The sequence below is a fragment of the Anarrhichthys ocellatus genome, unplaced genomic scaffold, assembly GCF_004355925.1.
Source record: "Anarrhichthys ocellatus isolate YVR2014 unplaced genomic scaffold, GSC_Weel_1.0 scaffold62, whole genome shotgun sequence".
Lineage (NCBI taxonomy): Eukaryota > Metazoa > Chordata > Actinopteri > Perciformes > Anarhichadidae > Anarrhichthys > Anarrhichthys ocellatus.
This window is the reverse complement of record NW_022280092.1, coordinates 1,609,257-1,628,591: the sequence shown is the minus strand read 5'-3', so window position 1 is coordinate 1,628,591 and position 19,335 is coordinate 1,609,257. Positions and strand designations below refer to the sequence as shown.

The 19,335-nt window shown below is 41.8% G+C and overlaps 1 protein-coding gene across 1 annotated transcript in view; it reads left to right on the top strand.

Annotated features, from left to right (window-relative positions):
• Positions 1–3,479: 3,479 nt before the first annotated feature.
• Positions 3,480–19,335, top strand: part of LOC116397043 (Na(+)/H(+) exchange regulatory cofactor NHE-RF2) — a 30,064-nt gene continuing 14,208 nt past the window's right edge. Inside the window, exons 1-2 of the mRNA XM_031872164.1 lie at positions 3,480–4,185; positions 5,247–5,543. Coding sequence (XP_031728024.1) covers positions 3,979–4,185; positions 5,247–5,543 — 504 coding nt within the window. The 5' untranslated portion in view covers positions 3,480–3,978. The remainder of the gene's footprint in view (positions 4,186–5,246; positions 5,544–19,335) is intronic.

Sequence of the window (19,335 nt, the reverse complement as noted above, 5' to 3'; positions counted from 1 at the left end):
ATTTACTCTGCTGTCTTAGCCATTATTCTTTGTCTGTTTACTGACAACCTGTTTTCGTGGCTGGGTGTGGGGGTAGAAACACACTCTGTGCCTTCTGCAGCCTCTGGTCACCTTGGTGTTTGCGGTCATTCTGCTTTGAGTCCATCAACCTCAATGTCAAGTGAAAGAACCAGTATTATTATCTAGAGGGGAGAAGAGCACATGACAGTAGACAGTTTTTGTTTTGCCGTGATCAAATGTTTTGACACTGAGTAAAATAACGACTGTGGCACAAACAAACATACACTCACTTATTCTGCATTTTCCTCAAATTGTGACAGAAATTAGTATAATTAACAAACAAACTTCAGAGGTGTTTTAATGGCATTGATTTGTCATTCAAGGGCAGGACTAAGCTAAGGGTCAATTACACTGCGGCACAGTCTTATATAATGTCGCTAATGCTCTGGGCAGTTTTTGACTTTGGTTTTAGAGACAAAACAGTGGACATATTTAATCTTACCAGAAACACTTGTACCAATCTAACTCCTTCCAAAATATGACATTTTATTTATTATGCATGTATATATAATATATATATATATATTCAAACAACATCTCGTAAAAACGACCCTTCAAAATAAGTTACTTGTCAATTTATTTTCAATTCTCTCTCAAATTCTAGCAAGGGCACAGTCAGAATTAGGGACATTCATGCTTCCTAGAGGATGACCGGACTTTGGTGATCACTTTACTTCAGAAGTAGTGCCAAAAAAAGAGGTAATACTTTTCCACTTGTCCAGCAGGTCAGGACAGGATAGCGCTACAACTAATGACTATTAGCCCCATTTGAATGAAAGCAAACATAGCATGCTAACATGCTAACGCCACAATTCTTCAAATCCAATTCAGTTATGGTGCCGTTTTCTTGGGATAACGAGCAATTTATTTCTGGGAAGTAATTCTTTTAAAACCACCGGAAAAATTCTGCCCAACTTAAAACTGTCTGTTCAAAGATCACACAAACGTCCTCATTGATTTACAACTACAAAGACAGCAAAGAGACACAAAACAACAACAAAAGGAGGCTGTATAACTGTCTTACTCATACGTAGGATAGGTGGTGTGGCCTTTGTATTGTCTCATAATCTGCCCATGTGTATATTGCAACACGAATGAGGTTTATTCTCATGAAAAGATAGTTCTGGTAGTTGATGCATGCAGCTAAGGTAAATATGGTCTTATTTTAAGAGGAAAAGCAACATTTATTATATCTCTTTTTTATCTTTCTCTAGTGTGAAACTATAAAACATGTCTAGAGAGTGCAAGTAGTGATAAACAATAGCTGTCAAAGAAAGAAAAGTAGTATTGGAAAATAAAAGCAGCATGCCCAGTTTGAAGAATATTCTCAATACCTCGTGAAGTTGCTTCACTTTAGTTATATCACATTCACAAATACTGAATTATTTCTGAGTAGCTTTTACAAGGTGCTTGAGTTTATTCAAAGCCATGTTGGTGCTCTGAGCTCAGCATCACTTTCAGGACATTAATCCATCATTAAAGGGCTTTCTGGGAAGACATCAATCAGAAACCAGTAAACTGACCACACATGGCTTTATGCACACAAGATGTGTTTGTTGACGAGTCATTGAGAGGAGGAGGAGGAGGAGTATTTCACTTCACAAAACAAACTCTACATGCCAGTCTGTGTAGTGACGGAGAAGAAAGGAATTTAAACATTTCTTTTTTTGTCGGATTAAAGAGACACTATAAGATGCTGACATCTGAAAAGCACCGAGTGAATTGTGAAAGTTTCCATATTCAAACGATCGTACACATATGGGGCACATTTTGGAATTACAAAAAGATCTACTCTGTATTTACAAAACGATCTAGAGTATGATTTATTTTTCCTTTCCTCCAAAGTAAGAGAACCTATAACCTTTAAGTAGTTGATTAACACCTGATTTATACAATGTGTTTGTTTGGGGATTGTATGTTGTTGTTTTTACAAAAGAAGTTGTTAGAAATGTAAACAATGGGGAAAAAAATAAGTATATCAAAACACAAATTTTGAAATTCTCAGGTGCATTCCTCCAGTGTGAAATGACTGTAAAGGTATAGAGGGTACACCTGAACGAAGACCACTGACACTGAAACACTACTAATCACTACTTTTAAGATATCCTGCATGGTGCCAAGCTTAGACTAGCGACGTTCAACCCGTTTCAGCAGCATCTTGGCTTTATTTTTCATCTGTATTGCATTGCAGCAAAACAACAACAAGCCAATCTATTCTCCTAGTTTGTGCAGGCTTTTAGCTGCGAATGTCGGCACGTAGAGGAGCGAGGAGCATTAAGGGAATCAGAGGGAAGAGGAGAAGGAGTGTGTTGCCATGTGAGCTTAATTAAAGCTGAGAGCTTCTTCCTGCCTGTGCCAGGGGGGGAGGCAGGATGCCTCGATCCATTTTAATAATGTATACCAGATAACTGCTTCAGTAAACCAAACCCAGATACAATCTTAATGTCTATGCTTTCTTTGCCATTATCGCTTGACCTCTCTCCCGGTTTCCTTTTCTGATTTTGAAGGAATTCGACATAGGCTAATTTGGAAAGTGTCAAGGTTTTTTAAGATATCATCTCAAGAAAACAGCATGCAGCGCTGGCAAGCCTGATATAATTAACAGGAATATACGGTCACGGAGACCTAGAGACTTTCAACTGTGTCACCAAACTGTCATTTTCCTCACACAGGTTTCTTTCTCCCCTACACCCGTAATATTTAGGTGACTCTCTGTAAAACTGAATACACTGGAGTGGGAGTAGAGGCGGCATGGAGCGCAACAGCGTGTCAATTAAATCGGGACAAAAACTATGTAGCAGAGAGCGCATTTGTGCTTTTTCCACACTTTTACCAAATTATGTTCTCTCTCTCTCTCTCTCTCTCTCTCTCTCTCTCTCTCCCTCTCTCTCTTAGTTGTTGTTATTTTGAAAGTTTTAACAAGAAGTTGTGGTATGGTATTCTGCCTTGACGCTAGGTGGAGTGGATGGTTGCTTTAAACTTTGCGTCCCGAGTGTTCACTGCCCTCTAGTGGTCACCATGAGATACTGCGACACTACATCAGAGGCTACATTTGTATATTTGTATTAATATAAATAGTTGAATTGCTTGTTTTTTTTTTGTTTTTACATATAGCAGTAATATCACAATTATATCTGATTTATAAATAGTTTAACTTAGGCAATCATGTGTTTTATTATCAAACAACAGCACTATGTAATACATGTTTTAATTATGACATGTCACACCATATAGGCCTAATGATTTTACCGTTTCCTGGCGTCAATTTGGTGAGAAGAACTCAAAATAATGCCTGGCCTCCGGACCAGGACTGAGGACTTGCCACCCAGGGGCAGTATTGTATAACTTTGAAGCCTCTGTCTCTGCCCTGAATATTTCACTTTCCTCTTTGAAACAAATAGGTAGCCGGGCCAGAGAGAGGTGGTGCTATAGCGCACAAGGCGCTAACCCTGCGCAATCTACACTATAACTGCATGCATATTCTCCGACCGATTGTTATGGATAAATGTGGAGGAAGAGGTGAGCGCGCGGTGATCTTTTCGACTGAAGTAGATCAGTGATGCTCCGCTGGAGGTTCTGAAGTCTGTGCGCGCTGCGAAGGATCAGTTTTGGAGTCACCGGCAGTGCGCTTCAGCTGGACACACGATCTGGAGGACTGGTCGCATCGTTTTCTTAAAGTTTGCTGCTTTTTGCATGTATTTTTAACAGTGGAATCTCTTCTTTTTAAGTGCACTTGGAGTTGTTTGCATTGTGCTTTCGTCTTTCTTTAATATGGGGGAAAGCGTGCGCATCGGACACATATGTTTTCGCTCCGTGGAAGTTTAGCCGCGCGCCCGCTCTCCTAAAAGCTCAATCTTTGCATTTTAATCATTACACTTCAACTGAACTCTGCAGGAGGCTTAAACACACCAGTGAGAGATGGCCACCGAGCGGAAACCACGGCTTTGTGTCATGACAAAAGCGCAGAACGGGTATGGATTTCACTTGCATGGCGAGAAAGGGAAGAGCGGACAATTCATCCGTAAGGTGGAGACCGGCTCCCCTGCAGAAGCGGTGGGGCTGCGCGCCGGGGACCGTGTGGTTGCAGTGAATGGGGTCAACGTGGAGAAAGAGACACACCACCAGGCAAGTTGACGTGCATTTATATTTGGGGTTTTACGTCATGCTACATACAGCACGAGCGTTAGTTGGCTGTGCAGTGGTGGGCTAGCTCCATATCAACAGGTCACACTGGCTGGTGCGTGCATCCTGGCACGTTTTCAGCCAATCACACATCCCTCCTCCTGGTATGATGGGGGGGGCATTGAAACTTTTTGGTTTGACATAAACAATTTCAAGAGATTAACCTGCACAGTCCCTTTGTTTGGATATAGCAGGTATGACCAAAAGAGGCTGAGATAACTGTTCAACTGTTTGTGTCTTGGCTGGTGGTCAGATAGACAGCAGATAATAATGTTACCATGCTCACAGAAGCAGAGGAACATCAACACCAACAACCTCTGAGTATATAAGGTTTCTCTCTAATCTAACAAAAAAATAACAGTTGATCATTGTTTTTGAAGAACAATTCTGCTGCACAGAGTTGTTTAATTTAACACAAAGGTTGACACAAGAATCAGCTGCTTGTGTTGTCAGAGAATGATGTTTGCTGACACCGTCATTGTTAGAGAGCCCAGCATGTTGAGGGATGTTTCTACAAAATGACTTATATGTAAAGGAATCATATGAAGGATTGATTCAGAGCATGTTTTGGACTCATAAGTCATTTACAGACCCCATCCTTTTTTGTCGGACAGTCAAAGAGATGCAGTTTTCTTGGTAAGACAAGAACAAGCAACAAATCTCTACATTTAAGAGACTGAAACCATCAAACGCTGGGCTTTTTGCTTGGAAAATGAATCTCCATCTTACAGTCTGATATTTTGGGCTGTGCTTGTATTTCTATTACCAGGCTTTACACCCACACGTCTAAGAAAAGTGTGAATGTGTTAAATACTTTGGAAAGATGTTCGAGCGCTGACTGCTTTTAGAGAGACTGGATCACGAAATGATGTTCTCTTTGATGACATTGGACAATTCTTCTATAGCTGCAGTCTATTGGTTCTCCGCAGCATTGACTCTTATGTTCTTTTATTGCTTCTTCAAACAAAATGACCAGTGTGTTGCCGTCCTCTGCCGTCCCTCAGGTGGTACAGCGGATCAAAGCCGTGGACAACGAGACCAGGTTGCTGGTGGTGGATAATGAGACACACGAAAGTCTGCGCAGCCTCCGCCTCACAGCCACAGAGGAGATGGCCGTCCTCGTGGCCGAGCATCCTTCCTCCTCCTCCTCCCCCCCAGCCTCCCCCTCACCAACCCCGTCGTCGGTCCCGTCCTCCCCCAGCAAGAAGCGGGAGAACGGCTCGGTGTCCAAGCAGCCGGTCACACTGAGCAGCCAGGTGCAGAAGCCCACCAGGAGGTCACCGTCGAAGGCTGCGAAGAAGGTAAGCTGGTCCTCCTCCACCACAGCAGAGACATGAGTGAACAGTCTCTACTTTGGTTCTCTGTAATGCTTCTGTTGGTTCAAAATTTGGACAGAGGTGTGTGATTTTTAAGGGAGGATCTGTAGGTGGATCTATAATTATAAATCATTGAAGATGTGAGGTTCTCCTGATGTACTAAAATGAATCTCATTATTCTGTCAAGCTGCCAGCCTCCTGGACGGTATAAAGAAACGGAGGCCCGTTTTCAGGCTCATGGAAGCTGATCTCAAACGTATACATCTGTCAGATAGGTGTTTGAAGTTAACAGCTTATTTAGTGCATTAAAACTATCCGAAGCCCAAGTTGATATTGAAAGCGCTTGTTTTGTCCAATCAGCAGACCAAAACCTCAGTACATTCTGTGTGACATCAAAGAAGACAAAGCAAATCAGCAAATATTCACATATTGCTGGAAATAGTGATTTTTATTTTTACAGTTTGGAAAATATGCTTATTGGCTTTCTTGCAGTGCGTTAGATGAGAAGATGAACAACGCTCTAAATATGAAGCCGTGGTCAGCAGCTGGTTAGCTGAGCTTAGCATAACAACTGGAAACAGCTAGCTTGGCTCTGTCCAAAGGTAACATAAACCAGCCTATTAACGCTAATTAGTACGTTTTATCTTGTTTGTTTAACTAATACGAAAACAGAATATTTCTTGGTCACATCCTGGAGTCCAGTACATAACCCTCTCACAACATGTAGTTTTTACACTTTGGTGTTTGTACAGAAATAAAGAAACAGTAGTACAGCAACAAATAACTCGCTTTAGACTAAGTTTCCTCAGACCCTTAAAAAAAGCACTCTTAGAGATTTGTCAACTTCCAAACACAAGAATTAAAAATACTAAACGCATTAGCAAACAGATTGCAGACACTTAGTCATTCCTTTGAGCAGATTCTCCTCAGCTCAGACATGCTTTCACCTCAGACCTGTTCTCTCGATGCTTTGCCAGTTTCAGATTGGATTAGAGGATGTCATGCAAGTTTCCATCCTGTTCTGCAGCCTTCCATGCATGCAGCGTCATCTATGTCTGTTCATTAATGTGTGCGTGTGTCCCGAGGGAAGAACATGGCTAGCTGAAAGCACTCCAGATGTTGTGTTTGAGGTCAAAGAGGGCACGAGAGGTCAGAGGTCAGGGTCCCTCAGATGTTAGGAATCTGCCAACGGACAACGCAGTGACTCTGCAGAACAGGAAATCCATAGAAATCGTAAAAGATATGTATGAATGAAGACGGCTGGCTGGGGGATTTTCTGAATGCCTTTGTGTGATAGATGCTGCATTTATTGTGAAATGATATTCCAGAGGGAATGTTGTTTTACAGGCCACTCACATCTCATCTTCCTGTGTTTATTTACACATACTCGTTGTCACAGTTGGTTTGCATAATGCTCAATAGTCATTTGATACATTTTAGTTTTGGGTTTTTAGAATTCACTGCTTTGTTATTCCATGTCGACATGGAAAACAGGATGTGTTTCCGTCCGCTCTGTCTCTCCTGGAACGCAAAGATCTGATGGACTTCGGTTTCATGTGGCCCGTATCAGAGAGACGAGGCAGCTCAACTTCTGCTTTCTGCATTTACACAAACATGTGTTTTCACTTAGGTTGGCCCTGCCCATATGTGAGCGGCACTCAGGCACCATTTCTACAAGAGCAGTGACGGGGCCAATCAGTTAAATCTTAAATGTGTGTGTGTGAGTGTGTGTGTGTGTGTCTTTGTTCAGCTCTGGCTTTGTGACCTGTGGAGAGAAAGCCCAGTGCTTGGTGGGGTCGGATTGGCCCAGTTAAGGTTCAGGAAATGCTTATAGGTCTCCTGTTTCTCTCACTCTCTGTTCAGTGATTATAATAAAAGGATGGAAATAAAGTTTAGCAGGACGAGCCAAAAGGCATCAGCAGTGCGAATGAAAAGCAGAAAAATTGGAGGACAGTCTTTGAGCTGCTGTTGGAACATTGATTTGAAACAACATCATTTACACTTTGACTGACCATAAACCACCTTTTGTTAAAGCTGGAGCACTGGAACCTGCCTCTGTCAGCTGATTGGTACCTTGAGAGTCTGCAAAGAGCTGGATGTCTCTGTTTCCTGTCCCATCTCAAAGGAGGCTGTTCCACCACAGATTTGCAGACTCAGTATTGACGCTGCACGCTGATACAGCAAATTACGTCTTGTGTGTAGTAGTCATTCATCCATGTGGCTGGCAAGGAGCTTTGGCAATCAGTGCAATCTAATTACCACCACAAAAGCAGAGGGGAAAACAGGCTGATCAGCAATTAAAACCATTCATCACCAAGTGAATAATCGGAGCTAAAAATCATATATGTCTGAGTTTTACAGCTGTAGAAGTCAACTCAGATCGCTGTGAGAAGTTTCAGTGAGACTTGCTGAGAGCAGCACATTTCTTCTCATATTTTTATGGTCAGGAAAAGGCGGGAGAGAAAGAATGAGGGAGCGATGGAGAGCAGACAGCTTTTGGACTGAGGGAACTCAAGAGTGGAAGCAGCCAAGCCAATAACAACCTTGAAGATTTGTTGGAAGGAGTTTCAGGAAGTGGGCCCCCCTCAGTGGGGCAGGAGAGTGGGGAAAGCAAAGGTTTGCAGGGTAGCGGAGTCACTCGGAGAGTTGTTGAAGAGGTTTGATAGTACTTGGCACTGGGCCTACCGTATGTGAGCATGTCAGTGATGATGGGAGTCTTTGTGCCTTTGTGAGCAGCACCTTGTCTTCTGCTGAAGATTGTAAAATAGTCTGTAAACATTCAACGACCGATCAGACAGAGAACCAGATTAACTGGGCTGTGCAACACGGTTCATATTGTTTTATGATCTCCGCCAAGAAAATCATGCGATCACTCGTGTGTGCGTGCTGACTTCTCACTCACTACTCTTAACAGTCCACCGGCCAGGAGGGGCCACAAGTGGTAACACAGCGTAGTGTATATCTGACGCCCTGCCAATCCTCTGCAGCCAGAGACACATCAACCTCACACTTACCTAAGCCTGAACAAATGCTTCAAGTCACAGTTGCACCTGTGAGACAGAGCTGAGACTCGTGCCTGCAGAGCCAGTGCAAACATCTGCATAGATTAAAATGAGAGTGTATCTGTTGTGTTAAAAACAGGTCTGATACACTCTAGAAGGGGGAGATTGCGCACTCTACTGAGTGCGTCTCATGACTTTTTTTTCATTGTCAAAGTAATGCAGTGACATCTGACTGTACAGCCATGTGTACATTGCAAACAGGAACTGCTAATAGCTAATTCTGCATTCTTTTAATGGTGGCAATTAACCAAAATGTTAACAAGTAAAGGCTAAAACTACAGACCATCTTGCGATGTGATCACACCAGCCGTAATGACAAAACAGGTCAGGGGTGTAAAGTGCCCCACTTCCTACCCCTGCCCCCACCCCCCTACTTACGTCGCCCTAGCTCAGACCACACCCATCTTCCAATTTAATCTCAACTACACACATGTAAAGTTTGTGACTGCATCGGTCGTGGCGCTATCGCTGTGACAAAATCTGTTCACAGACATAAAATAAGGCAGTGGACTCAAATTGTGTGACCAAAACTTGAGAATGTTTCCCCTCCTCTCTGTGAAAGCCATAGGATTTGTTTTTGCAGCTACAAATTTCAGTCCAAGGTCCTAAAGGACACACAACATAGACTACACATTTACAGGCACATATACAAGGTCACAGCAGACACATGGGTAGACTTGTAGCCTTTTCTGCAACTGTAATCACTTGCACATTTCTCTATTAAATGTTCCCACTAGTGGTTTTGTGTGTGTGTGTGTGTGTGCGTGTGTTCCCTGGGTTACATGACACGGTCTGTATTTTTCCTCTGTTTTATTGCCACTCATCCACCAGGTCTCTTTTTTTTAACCATTTCTAACTCAATTTCCCAAACTATAAATCATGACCAGTCAGCAAATTTCTCTATTTTGCTGATTTCTTCACCAAAGCTCTCCGGCACAAATACAGTTGAGCCATGTTGGGCTGTTAGAAATCCAATGTCCAGGTCTTAATAGGCCATTACTGTTGACCATGATGTACTGTGAATTACACAACGTTATATAAGCCTGTTCAGTGTACGGCTTGTAATAGCCCAGAGCTGTTTTGTTGTGGTATTTGGGCCTGAAGAAGGACCGATGTTGGAGAGAAATGCTGCTGTCACTGAGAACATCAAACATTTCTTAAGTCTGCTCATCAAACTCCTGAGTCTAAAGTTACATCAAATATTGCCCTGGCTGCCGTCCTTGTCCAACCAAATGCATTATCCATTAATCAACGTCCCTCTTGTTCATTTTGTGCAATATGTGGAGTTAATACAAGTGAATTGCTGGAAGAGCAGCATGTAAATCAGTGCACTTTTAAAAACAATTTAAAGACATGTTATCTCAGTCCATCTCTCTGTGACAAGATCAGAGGAAATTGTATTAAACTGAAAGCTCTGTTCAGTCACTTTCTTAGCTGTCGTCTCTCAAGCTATTTTCTGTCCACATTTTTGCTCAATCATTTGCTGTCCAGCAGACAATCGAACACATTTAACACAATCGCTGACAGAGTCTGCCCGTGCCTGTTTCAGAGAGAAAGGAAGAGACGTTTCAAGGACAAGAACATTACGACAGGTTTGAGACGTATTATCTTACTTAACACACACCTGAGGTGTCAGTGCTCTGGTCATTCTCCCCTTTGCACACACACACACACATGTGCTCAGGCGTGTCGTGTGGGTGTGTCATTAAAGCTCAAGGTAAAGTGTCAGATGTCACTTTCTCACCAGCACCTTTTTTTTAACTCGCAAGCACACACACATGCAAAGAAAATGTATTTCCTAACTAGTGATGAGCATTTTTTTTTTCCCCCTAATATTATGCCGTGCAGACAGACGGATAGGCAGAGATATACATTATCAGGTATTTTTTTCTACAGCCACATGGAAACAGACATGTCCCTGGCTTGGTTACGGAAGTAGCTGCAATTGTGTCCCTGGCCTGAATTTTCCCTCTCTGTTGGTTGAGAGGCCTCCGCCACACGCACAAACATACTGTGGTCTTTTGCTGTTGTTCTTTCCAGTTCTGCTGCACTTTTGGTTTGCAAGTATAACATAGGGCTTGTTAGGAAAGGAAAATGAGTGTGCTAGAAAGATAGCAAAATAAAGGATGGATATAAAGTGTGCGAGATAGAGAAACTGAGGCAAAGAGAAAACATGCATACACATCTTGGGGCAGTATCTTTGTTTCTCTTTGATATGTCCATTATGAGTTTGACCTTTTAATATGGTTATTTCCAAGAGCTTTGAAACATAATATAATGGCTTGGCTCAGTCAGACACAAAGCAGTATGAAACAGTAACAGTAGTCCACATGACTGGTCCAGCTGCAAGCACACCGGCTAACATGTGAACAGCACTTTAAGTTGTAATAAACTTCACTACATCATGTGCAGGATTTGCAGAGGCCTGCTAGTGATCATCAGCTCCCCATAGAGCACACACAGACACACACACACACTCACACACACACTCACATCTGTTAAAACAGTTAGAGTGAGAGGAGGGGTGTGTGTTTGTGGAGGTGGTCTTTGTGAGTGCACATGTGTCTTTGCACCATCAAGAATGTTGTACGGCTTTGTGTGAAGATTCACATCATATTATGTTTTTACTCAGTGTCTACGTGTGTTTGTGCTCACACGAGCTTTACAAGTATTTTGTGCATATTTGCTCATCAGCTGTGGGAGGACACATGTGTGTCACAGGTGGTGAAGCCTTAACAAACTCCATCTAAACACCAGCAGAGACTAAACAAGTCAAACATGGAGACGGAGTACACACGAGAGGCCCAACTGTCCTACAGAGAACTTGTAGATACTTAAACCTGTGCACATTTGTAGAATTGGAGTGAAAGAGATCTGTGTGGGAAAAACCCCGGACATAGAGCACCATTTTTAAGGGTCAGGGCTTGAGGTCATGGGGTCAGAATTGAATAAACACAAATAGTAGAACTTGTGGTTCTGTAAGAGAGAGAGAGAGCAACAGAAGAGATGTCTTCGGGGACAAGACAAGAAACACCAATCACTGCGATGATGTTCAGCCGTAAATAGACCCACAACTGCAGGAAACATGTTTTTTTATCTCTTTGCAGATGTTGTAAAGATGTCGATTGTCGTGACAAGACAAATTGTTCTCATTTCTTTTTGGGCACACTATTCTTTGAATATCTTTGTGGCCCTGGTATCAAAACACATTCATGTCTGGCCATTGCTTTGTAACAACACAAAATGAGATGAAGGCTCAGGTCAGGCTGCATGACATCTCCTCCTTGTCCTGTTCCCTGACTCAGTCTCTCATGTTTCCCGGGATAATATGGAAAAGATGTTGCCTGTCGGCTCTAATGTGACAGCACATAGCACAGGAGTTGTCTGGATAGTCAGCACTTCAGCCTGTGTGATCATCTGCGCACGATTTCTGCCTGCCACCCAGACGTGAACTGTGACGGACAAGATAAATGTGAGGTTGTTTCTTGTTGAATAAACAAAACGTTTGAGGATGTGTACAGTAGGGTACTTTGACGGCCGTCAAGTATACAGTTGAAGTTGATGTGGGAGCATAGAAACAATGTCAAAATTCTTCTTTTTTTGGCAAAGAGGAGGCATTTTATTTGTTTCACCTAAGAAAACCTTTCCTGTTTACTTGAATTTTAAGGATTTTTCTTATGATATCAGATGGAATATGGAGTTACATACATTTGTTTTTCAAGTGACTGTACAATTGTTAGAGTAACGTGTAATGCTTTTTACTAACATCTGGAGCTGAGACCTCCTCCACCCCCCTCGTTTGAATACCAACTGTGTTACATCAAGATGCAGGGGTCCGGATTCTGTGTGTGTGTGTGGGGGGAGGGGGATTCCTGGAGTAAAAACATAGTCTGAAGGATGTGGAAGGGTCACGGGTGGGGCAAATATATGTGCGTGTGTGTGTGTGTCTGTCTGGGGATTTAAGAAACAGAAAGGGGGGAATTAGTAAAGTGGGTAATGTAGGAGAGACACAGACAACTGAGTGTATTGTATAAAACGTGTGTGTGGGTGGGTGTATGAGTGAACACAGCTGTGTGTCTCCATGTATCATCTCCCCATGTACTGATTATATATTCACATGTTGCCCTCGTTAACCCAGAAGTCATTGACCTGAATGTCTCTCTGCAGACTCAGTTTACCAGCAAAAAACAAATGTTTGACTTCAACAGGAAACGTCTTTGTCACTGTGTTATGGATTAAGATAAGGATAATAAGCTCCTCTTTGGTAGTGATGCTGGTCCAGATTTGATTTCAATTAAGCTCTGCATTTGTAGATCATCATATCTCAATTTTGTCATCTCTGAGTTTAGTGCCGGAATGGCAGACACTGCTCTCTAGTGTCCTGCCCCTCTGAACTCTGGAGTATCTTAAGGCTGTGTCTTAGGTCCCCTTCTATTTTAATTTGTATCGTACATGCTTCGGCTATTTTCACTGCTATGCCAATGACACACAACTTTATGTAGTTATAAAAGTCAGGAACAATCTGCAGTCTGACGTCCTTAAAAAAACTGTCTATTAAATTCCTGAAATACAATGGAAAGAATCTGACGTAAACATGTTTGAATCATGAAACACATACATTATAGAACCTGGCTCTATCTGTTAGGCTTAGAAATGTGTGAGTTATCTTTGAATCCAACTTTTGATTATCAACTTATCTTGAAAATCGCATTGCTTACATCACCTTCTCACGTGGAGATGGTTATTCATGCTTTCATCTTTTCCAGAAGGGGTTAATATAAATTGCTGTTTATCTGCCTGGGCGGCAAATCCCACTCATGCTTCAAGTTATAAAAAACACTACATTTAGACTGTTAGCAGCAAGAAATAGAGATCACATCACAAACATTTTAGCATATTTGCATTGGCTGTCAGTTGATTAGAATTGGTTTTACTTTTTGAGTACTCCAACGTCTGGCTCAACCATAAACTCACCCTCAGATCCTGCAGCAAAACTGCTGCTATAGAAGTCACCTGATACAGTCTTTAAATGTTGAAATCTGTCTTGTTACATCAGTGACTTCCTATAAAATGCATTTCTTCTTCATACAAATGAAGTTTATTATCATTGTGATCATCTAAATTATGATTATGCTGATTAAGCATAATTGATTAAGCTGTTACATCTTCGCTGAACTCCTCCTATCCACAAATTGTAACTGTAGCACTTGAGACCCTTGACCCAAATCTTCAGCATTATTTATAGACTGCACTACATCTGTGTAGCCCTTACTGGGTCAGAATATGTGAAAACAGGTCCGTCTTCTCCTGCCATCTTTGAATCATCTGGGACTGATCTCTAAAATCTCTTTTTGAAATCATTAACACATGTATTTGGTCTGTTTCTAGAACTTTCTTTCGGAACAAATAATGTCAGTTTTGGAAACATCCACTCACGCTGCTTCTCTATCGACATTACCTTTAATCTTATCTTTTAACGATCAGTCGTTGAATGTGGGAATATCAGTGGGGAGTAGGTCGACTATAGCAGGGCCGAGGATCGATCGCTGTGCTGCCCACACAACAACACTGCCAACAAATACGAGAGAGAGAGAGAGAGAGAGAGAGAGAGAGAGAGAAAAAAAAGAAACAAACACTGTAGATACAGAGAATTCTTTACTGCTACACCTCATTATTGCTGATAGAGACGTTCTTGTGTGCACCTTATGTGTTGCTATATAGGTGTCACAACTGTTTTACTGTCTTACAGGTTTAACCATATCGGTACTGGGCTGTTATTGTCACTCCTCACCACTCGTTCGTGTTCAGTCTCTTCACATGTTCACAGCTGTGAGCCAGCACACATTCCCACACATCGATCCACGCACTGTTTACACTCTTACACTCTTCGTGGGAGTCAAGCAGATGTGAGGGGAGAGAGGCTTTGTGTCCGTGTGGATCAACTGGTAATTCTATCGATACTTGACAAACAAGTGAGAGGTTTAGTTTTCGTGTGTGAGGTGAAGTTAGCGTGCGTTAAAGTATGAGAGAGGCAGCAGACGGGAATCCCCTCTAATCGAGTCATTATGCTTTGGAAAGTAGGCGAGAACGATTTATATCGGCTGTCTCTTGCAGACACACACACAGCTACGTACATCTTTGTCCTGATGTCATCTATGAGGCCTCTCCCACAGAGCATGTTTGTGTCTCTATAATGTCAAGTGTACAGTGCCTCTTCACTGCTATGGTATCCATAGGTTTATAAACACACACATATAAAGCTACAACCAATGATTATTTAAATTATCAATTAATCTGCTTACTATTTTCACAATTGATCAACACATTTTTTGTGACATAAAGTGTAAAAAAAAAAAAAGTGTTACAGTTTCCCAGAGTTGCCAACCAAGTGACGAGGGATATCTGCCACACACTGATAACAGGGGTGTGGACAAACACACACACACACACATATACGCTGCATCGCCAAAATTAACTGCTGTCCTGTCAGGCGTGAAAACAGAGGTAGATGGAAAAAGTTATCTAATGATAGACTGAAATAAACAGAGAATAGGAGCAGAGGATGAAATAGACACATTCACCTTAAAAATCTCACTCCCTCATCTACACACACACACACATAACACAAACACACACACGCACAGAACAGAAACACACACACACAACAGCACATAACTGCTGAATATATCAGCTTCGCCAGCAGCCCACACATTTTAGACTGACATTTAAATGCAAATAGGCAGAAATGTTGTATTCCGCAGCCACTTGACTGCATATGAATATATTGTAACATGCGGCACTTAAAGATAATTGGGGGACAGAAAGTCAAAGTGAAAGGGTTTGAAGAATTTGTCGCGAACTGAAAGTACGTGAGGAATTCCATGACATGGAGGGTGAATGTCAGCCTCCAGCTACGATACCCTTTTACAATATGTTTGCACTCACGGGACTCTTGCAGCTTCAGCAGTGCAGCTTTTCAGTCAGCCTGACAGTTGAGCTGCAGACGTAAATTACATCAGATATTTAGTGCCGTGTGACAAAAGTTGGAAGAATATAACAAGCAGGTCGTTTGTGAGTTTCAGCATTAAAATGCAATTGAAGGGTAATAAATTATTTTTTTTGCGCTGTTGTTAGCTGTGTTCACAGTTTGCGTAGTGAATGCAAGGAAGAGATGGTGCTGGTTGACGGGTTCATTTAACTGTATTTCAATTGATCATTAAGACACCGTATTCACAGTAGTGTTTGTTAAACAAGACATAACATGCTAATATAGTGAGCTAGCCATTATTAGAATGGGTAATCTTTTTTTTCCAAAATGTTAAACTTGTGTTAAATAGCAGGTGTTGAACTTTGCATCACAAACTTAGAATCCATCACCCCAGAATTCTGCTTTGAGCCCAACACAAGTCACAATGATAGACCGGACTGTTGTCAACAGACTACAGTACAGTATGACAACTTGATCCATGACTAAAGCAGTTTTACACTTTTCCAATATGTTATGTTGCTCCCTGGCTACTTTATCTTTTTCTTTTTTTTCAGGAGAAGCATTCACTTTTTTTTCCCACATTTCACCTCAACGCTCGTCTGTCTCTCTTTCACACTCTCCAGAGTTATGATCTCAGGAAACACTTAAACAGCAGGTACCACACATTACACACGCACACACACACACACACACACACACACACACACACACTGCAGCAGGGCAGGAGACTTTGTAAACAGATCTCAGCAGGTCAGTCCTGGTAGAGCACAATGGACACACAGCTATAGCCTTCGTATCACGGAGCTGTTACGCAAAACTCCACAACACCAGTGGGGCAAACTGTTGGTTATCGAGATCTCTGGCCAGTCCTCATGTTCTATCTGCTGCTGCCTTTTCTCCCCGTCCTCCACATCCATCATCTCCTTCTCTGATTGCCGTTTTTTTCTCTTTATCTTCTCTCTTTCGTTCCTCACTGTTGTCGCTTTTTTCCCCCCTATCCCCCTGTCCTTCATTTCATTTTTACAAGCTCCAAATCCCTCTCTGGTTTTGTCCAGCTGCCTGTCATTTCCTTTCTCTCTTGTTGCTTTCCCACTCTTCTCTCTTTCTCGCCCACTGAGAACTGGCCAGATCTGCTCTCTTCCTCTCTGATTGAGCAACACTTAAAGCAGCTGCAGACGCACACACACATACACACAATAACGATTTGAGGGTAGCGCTGTCATGGCCAAAATATCTGAGACACAGCAATTTTCTTAATTTGATAAAGCCCTTTTAAATGATCCTCACATTTGCTTACACTTTTGAAAAGCCAGGAAATTTGCATCGTGCTGTCACACAGACACTGAGCAATGTACACATAAACCTCTTCAAACTATTTAAATCTCCATTTAATCTATATCTAAAATATGTATGTCTTCTCTCACCTAAATTAAAAACTTCTCTGTAGATACACCTCAGAGAGAACTGGCTCTACTGGTTCCACTGCTGTCTCCATGAAAACAGGTCGTCAACCGTGACTTCAGCATAAGTCCTGCGTGCTGGTGTCGTTTGTACTCCACTGGCATCATTCTACATCAGCAATGTTTCCATTCAGCTCTCCATTTTTAATTAGATTTTCTAGGTATCATAGATAAACTCTCTGTTGCTTCCTGGCAAATGTCCCTTTGTGGGCATTTCAACCATCATGTCAATTTAAATGCAGAGATGTAATCTATTTTTTGTGATCAACTGCAGCTTTAAAATCTAAATAAATACTGATGTGTTTGATGTCGTCAAAACTTAAAAATGTGGAGATCTCAATATTTACATCAGCAGGCATGTAACAGACTAAAACAAGCACGTTTTGGTGTCAGACAGATATAAAAGTTGGGAACACACCATTGCTCATATATCAGCAAATTGAGTACTTGAGTAATTGAGTTCAGTAAGGTCCGCCCCCCCCCTGAGTTACTGTTGCTACACCTGTCAACAGTAACTAAGGAAGGCAGGGCTAACTGACATAAACAAAATCAGGCTTCTCATCCCACAATGAATGTAGATTTTATCAGCTGTTAGCTACTTTGTGTCGCCTTTACTTTTTTGTTTTGTGGGTACAACGCTTGGATTGTTTGGATGCTTGCCATAGAGAAACATGCTCAGACCAGTCAATTGTTAAAAGTGAAGCAAACAGAGGAATACACTACAATGTATGACATTTTACTGCAAAAGTCTGTTTTCAGCTGTTTTGAACACTGTAGGCTTATGGTAATTTCTACATTGCCAGCCCAACTGGAAAATAGACAGTCGGCACCAGCTGATTTTTCTCCAAGCTGAGAAATAACATTAACAAACTGGGCTACAGTTTTTAGGTCATGGAAGAACTCTGGTCGAGTTATGGAAAGTCATTAAAAAAAAATTACATTAAGGCCATGGAACAAAAACGGATAAATTAACTTTTTAGTTCAACTGCAGACTGGATTTTCATTTAAAATGGTTTGACCCAATGTTGTCTTGCTTGTTTAAGCTGCTGTCTATTGAGTGATCAGTTTACGTATGCTGTATGTGCTTGTTAAAAGGTTTTCTTTTGCTTTAGTACTTGCATTCAGTAGATGATGTGCACATTGTTGTAGTGTAGGTAAATAAATAGGTCACACCCTTCTTAAACCAAACTCAACTCAGCAGGAAAAACTGCATACTTTTGACTCGGGGCTCAAAGGAAACTTGACCTGCTGATTTATTAGAACGGGGATATTAAGTTTACGTTAATCCCTTTTGGGAAGCATGCAAGCGAGAGCATTGTTGACAAAATGCTTTACATGCTTGCATACACACACACACACTGGATTTAAAGTTTCTTTGTAGCAACTCAAAGACACGTATAACAGCACACGTGCAAACACAAACAGGCACACACACGTGCGTGTATGCCCATGTACACTTCATTGTGTTGTGGGACAACAGTGAGCAAATGATCCTTGGCTGTGAAAGGGTTAACAGTGGTCGTGATCCATCCATCGCAGTCGGCCACCGCTCAATTATTCAACAAGGTGCGATCTAGTTTCATCAACTGCCAACGCCGCTGCCAGCAGTCGGATGCAGAGGGAAATACACAGACAGACACACAAATTACCATCGGTGCTGAAGATGTTATGATAAAGAATCATCAGTAATGTGGATGTAATGACTAAGTGGATAAAGGCAAATAATAGAACAGCCTGAACAGACTGTTATGTTCAGACAATGACATGACTTTACTGTAATGCAGCCTTTAAAACCAGGAAAAGACAACAGTTATGCCATATACCGATATTACGATATCCACAATCAGTAGATAATGTCTAGTCTCATGTCATGATATGATGTAATATCGATAGACAGCGTTTTCAACCAACTAACAAAGCTAACATTAGTTTAGCTAGCTACAGTTAATAAAATGTGGTGGTAACAGCAAAAATGTCCGTCTAAAAAGCTTCTAATCCTGTGTATAAATAAATTATGCCCCCCCAAAAAAGTTGTCAAAATTGCATAACCCAACCACACAGTCAAACAGGTCTTGTGTGTACACTGTACTCTCCCACATGCACTCACAGAGACTGAAACAAAGGCTGACTGTGACAGCAAACTAAAGGAATCCATGGGATGGCACTTGACAGCACATCCTCTTAGTGTGCCACAGTCACACAGAGGTCAGTGCATGTGTCTGTGTGTGTGTGTGTGTGTGTGTGTGTGTGTGTGTGTGTGTGTGTGT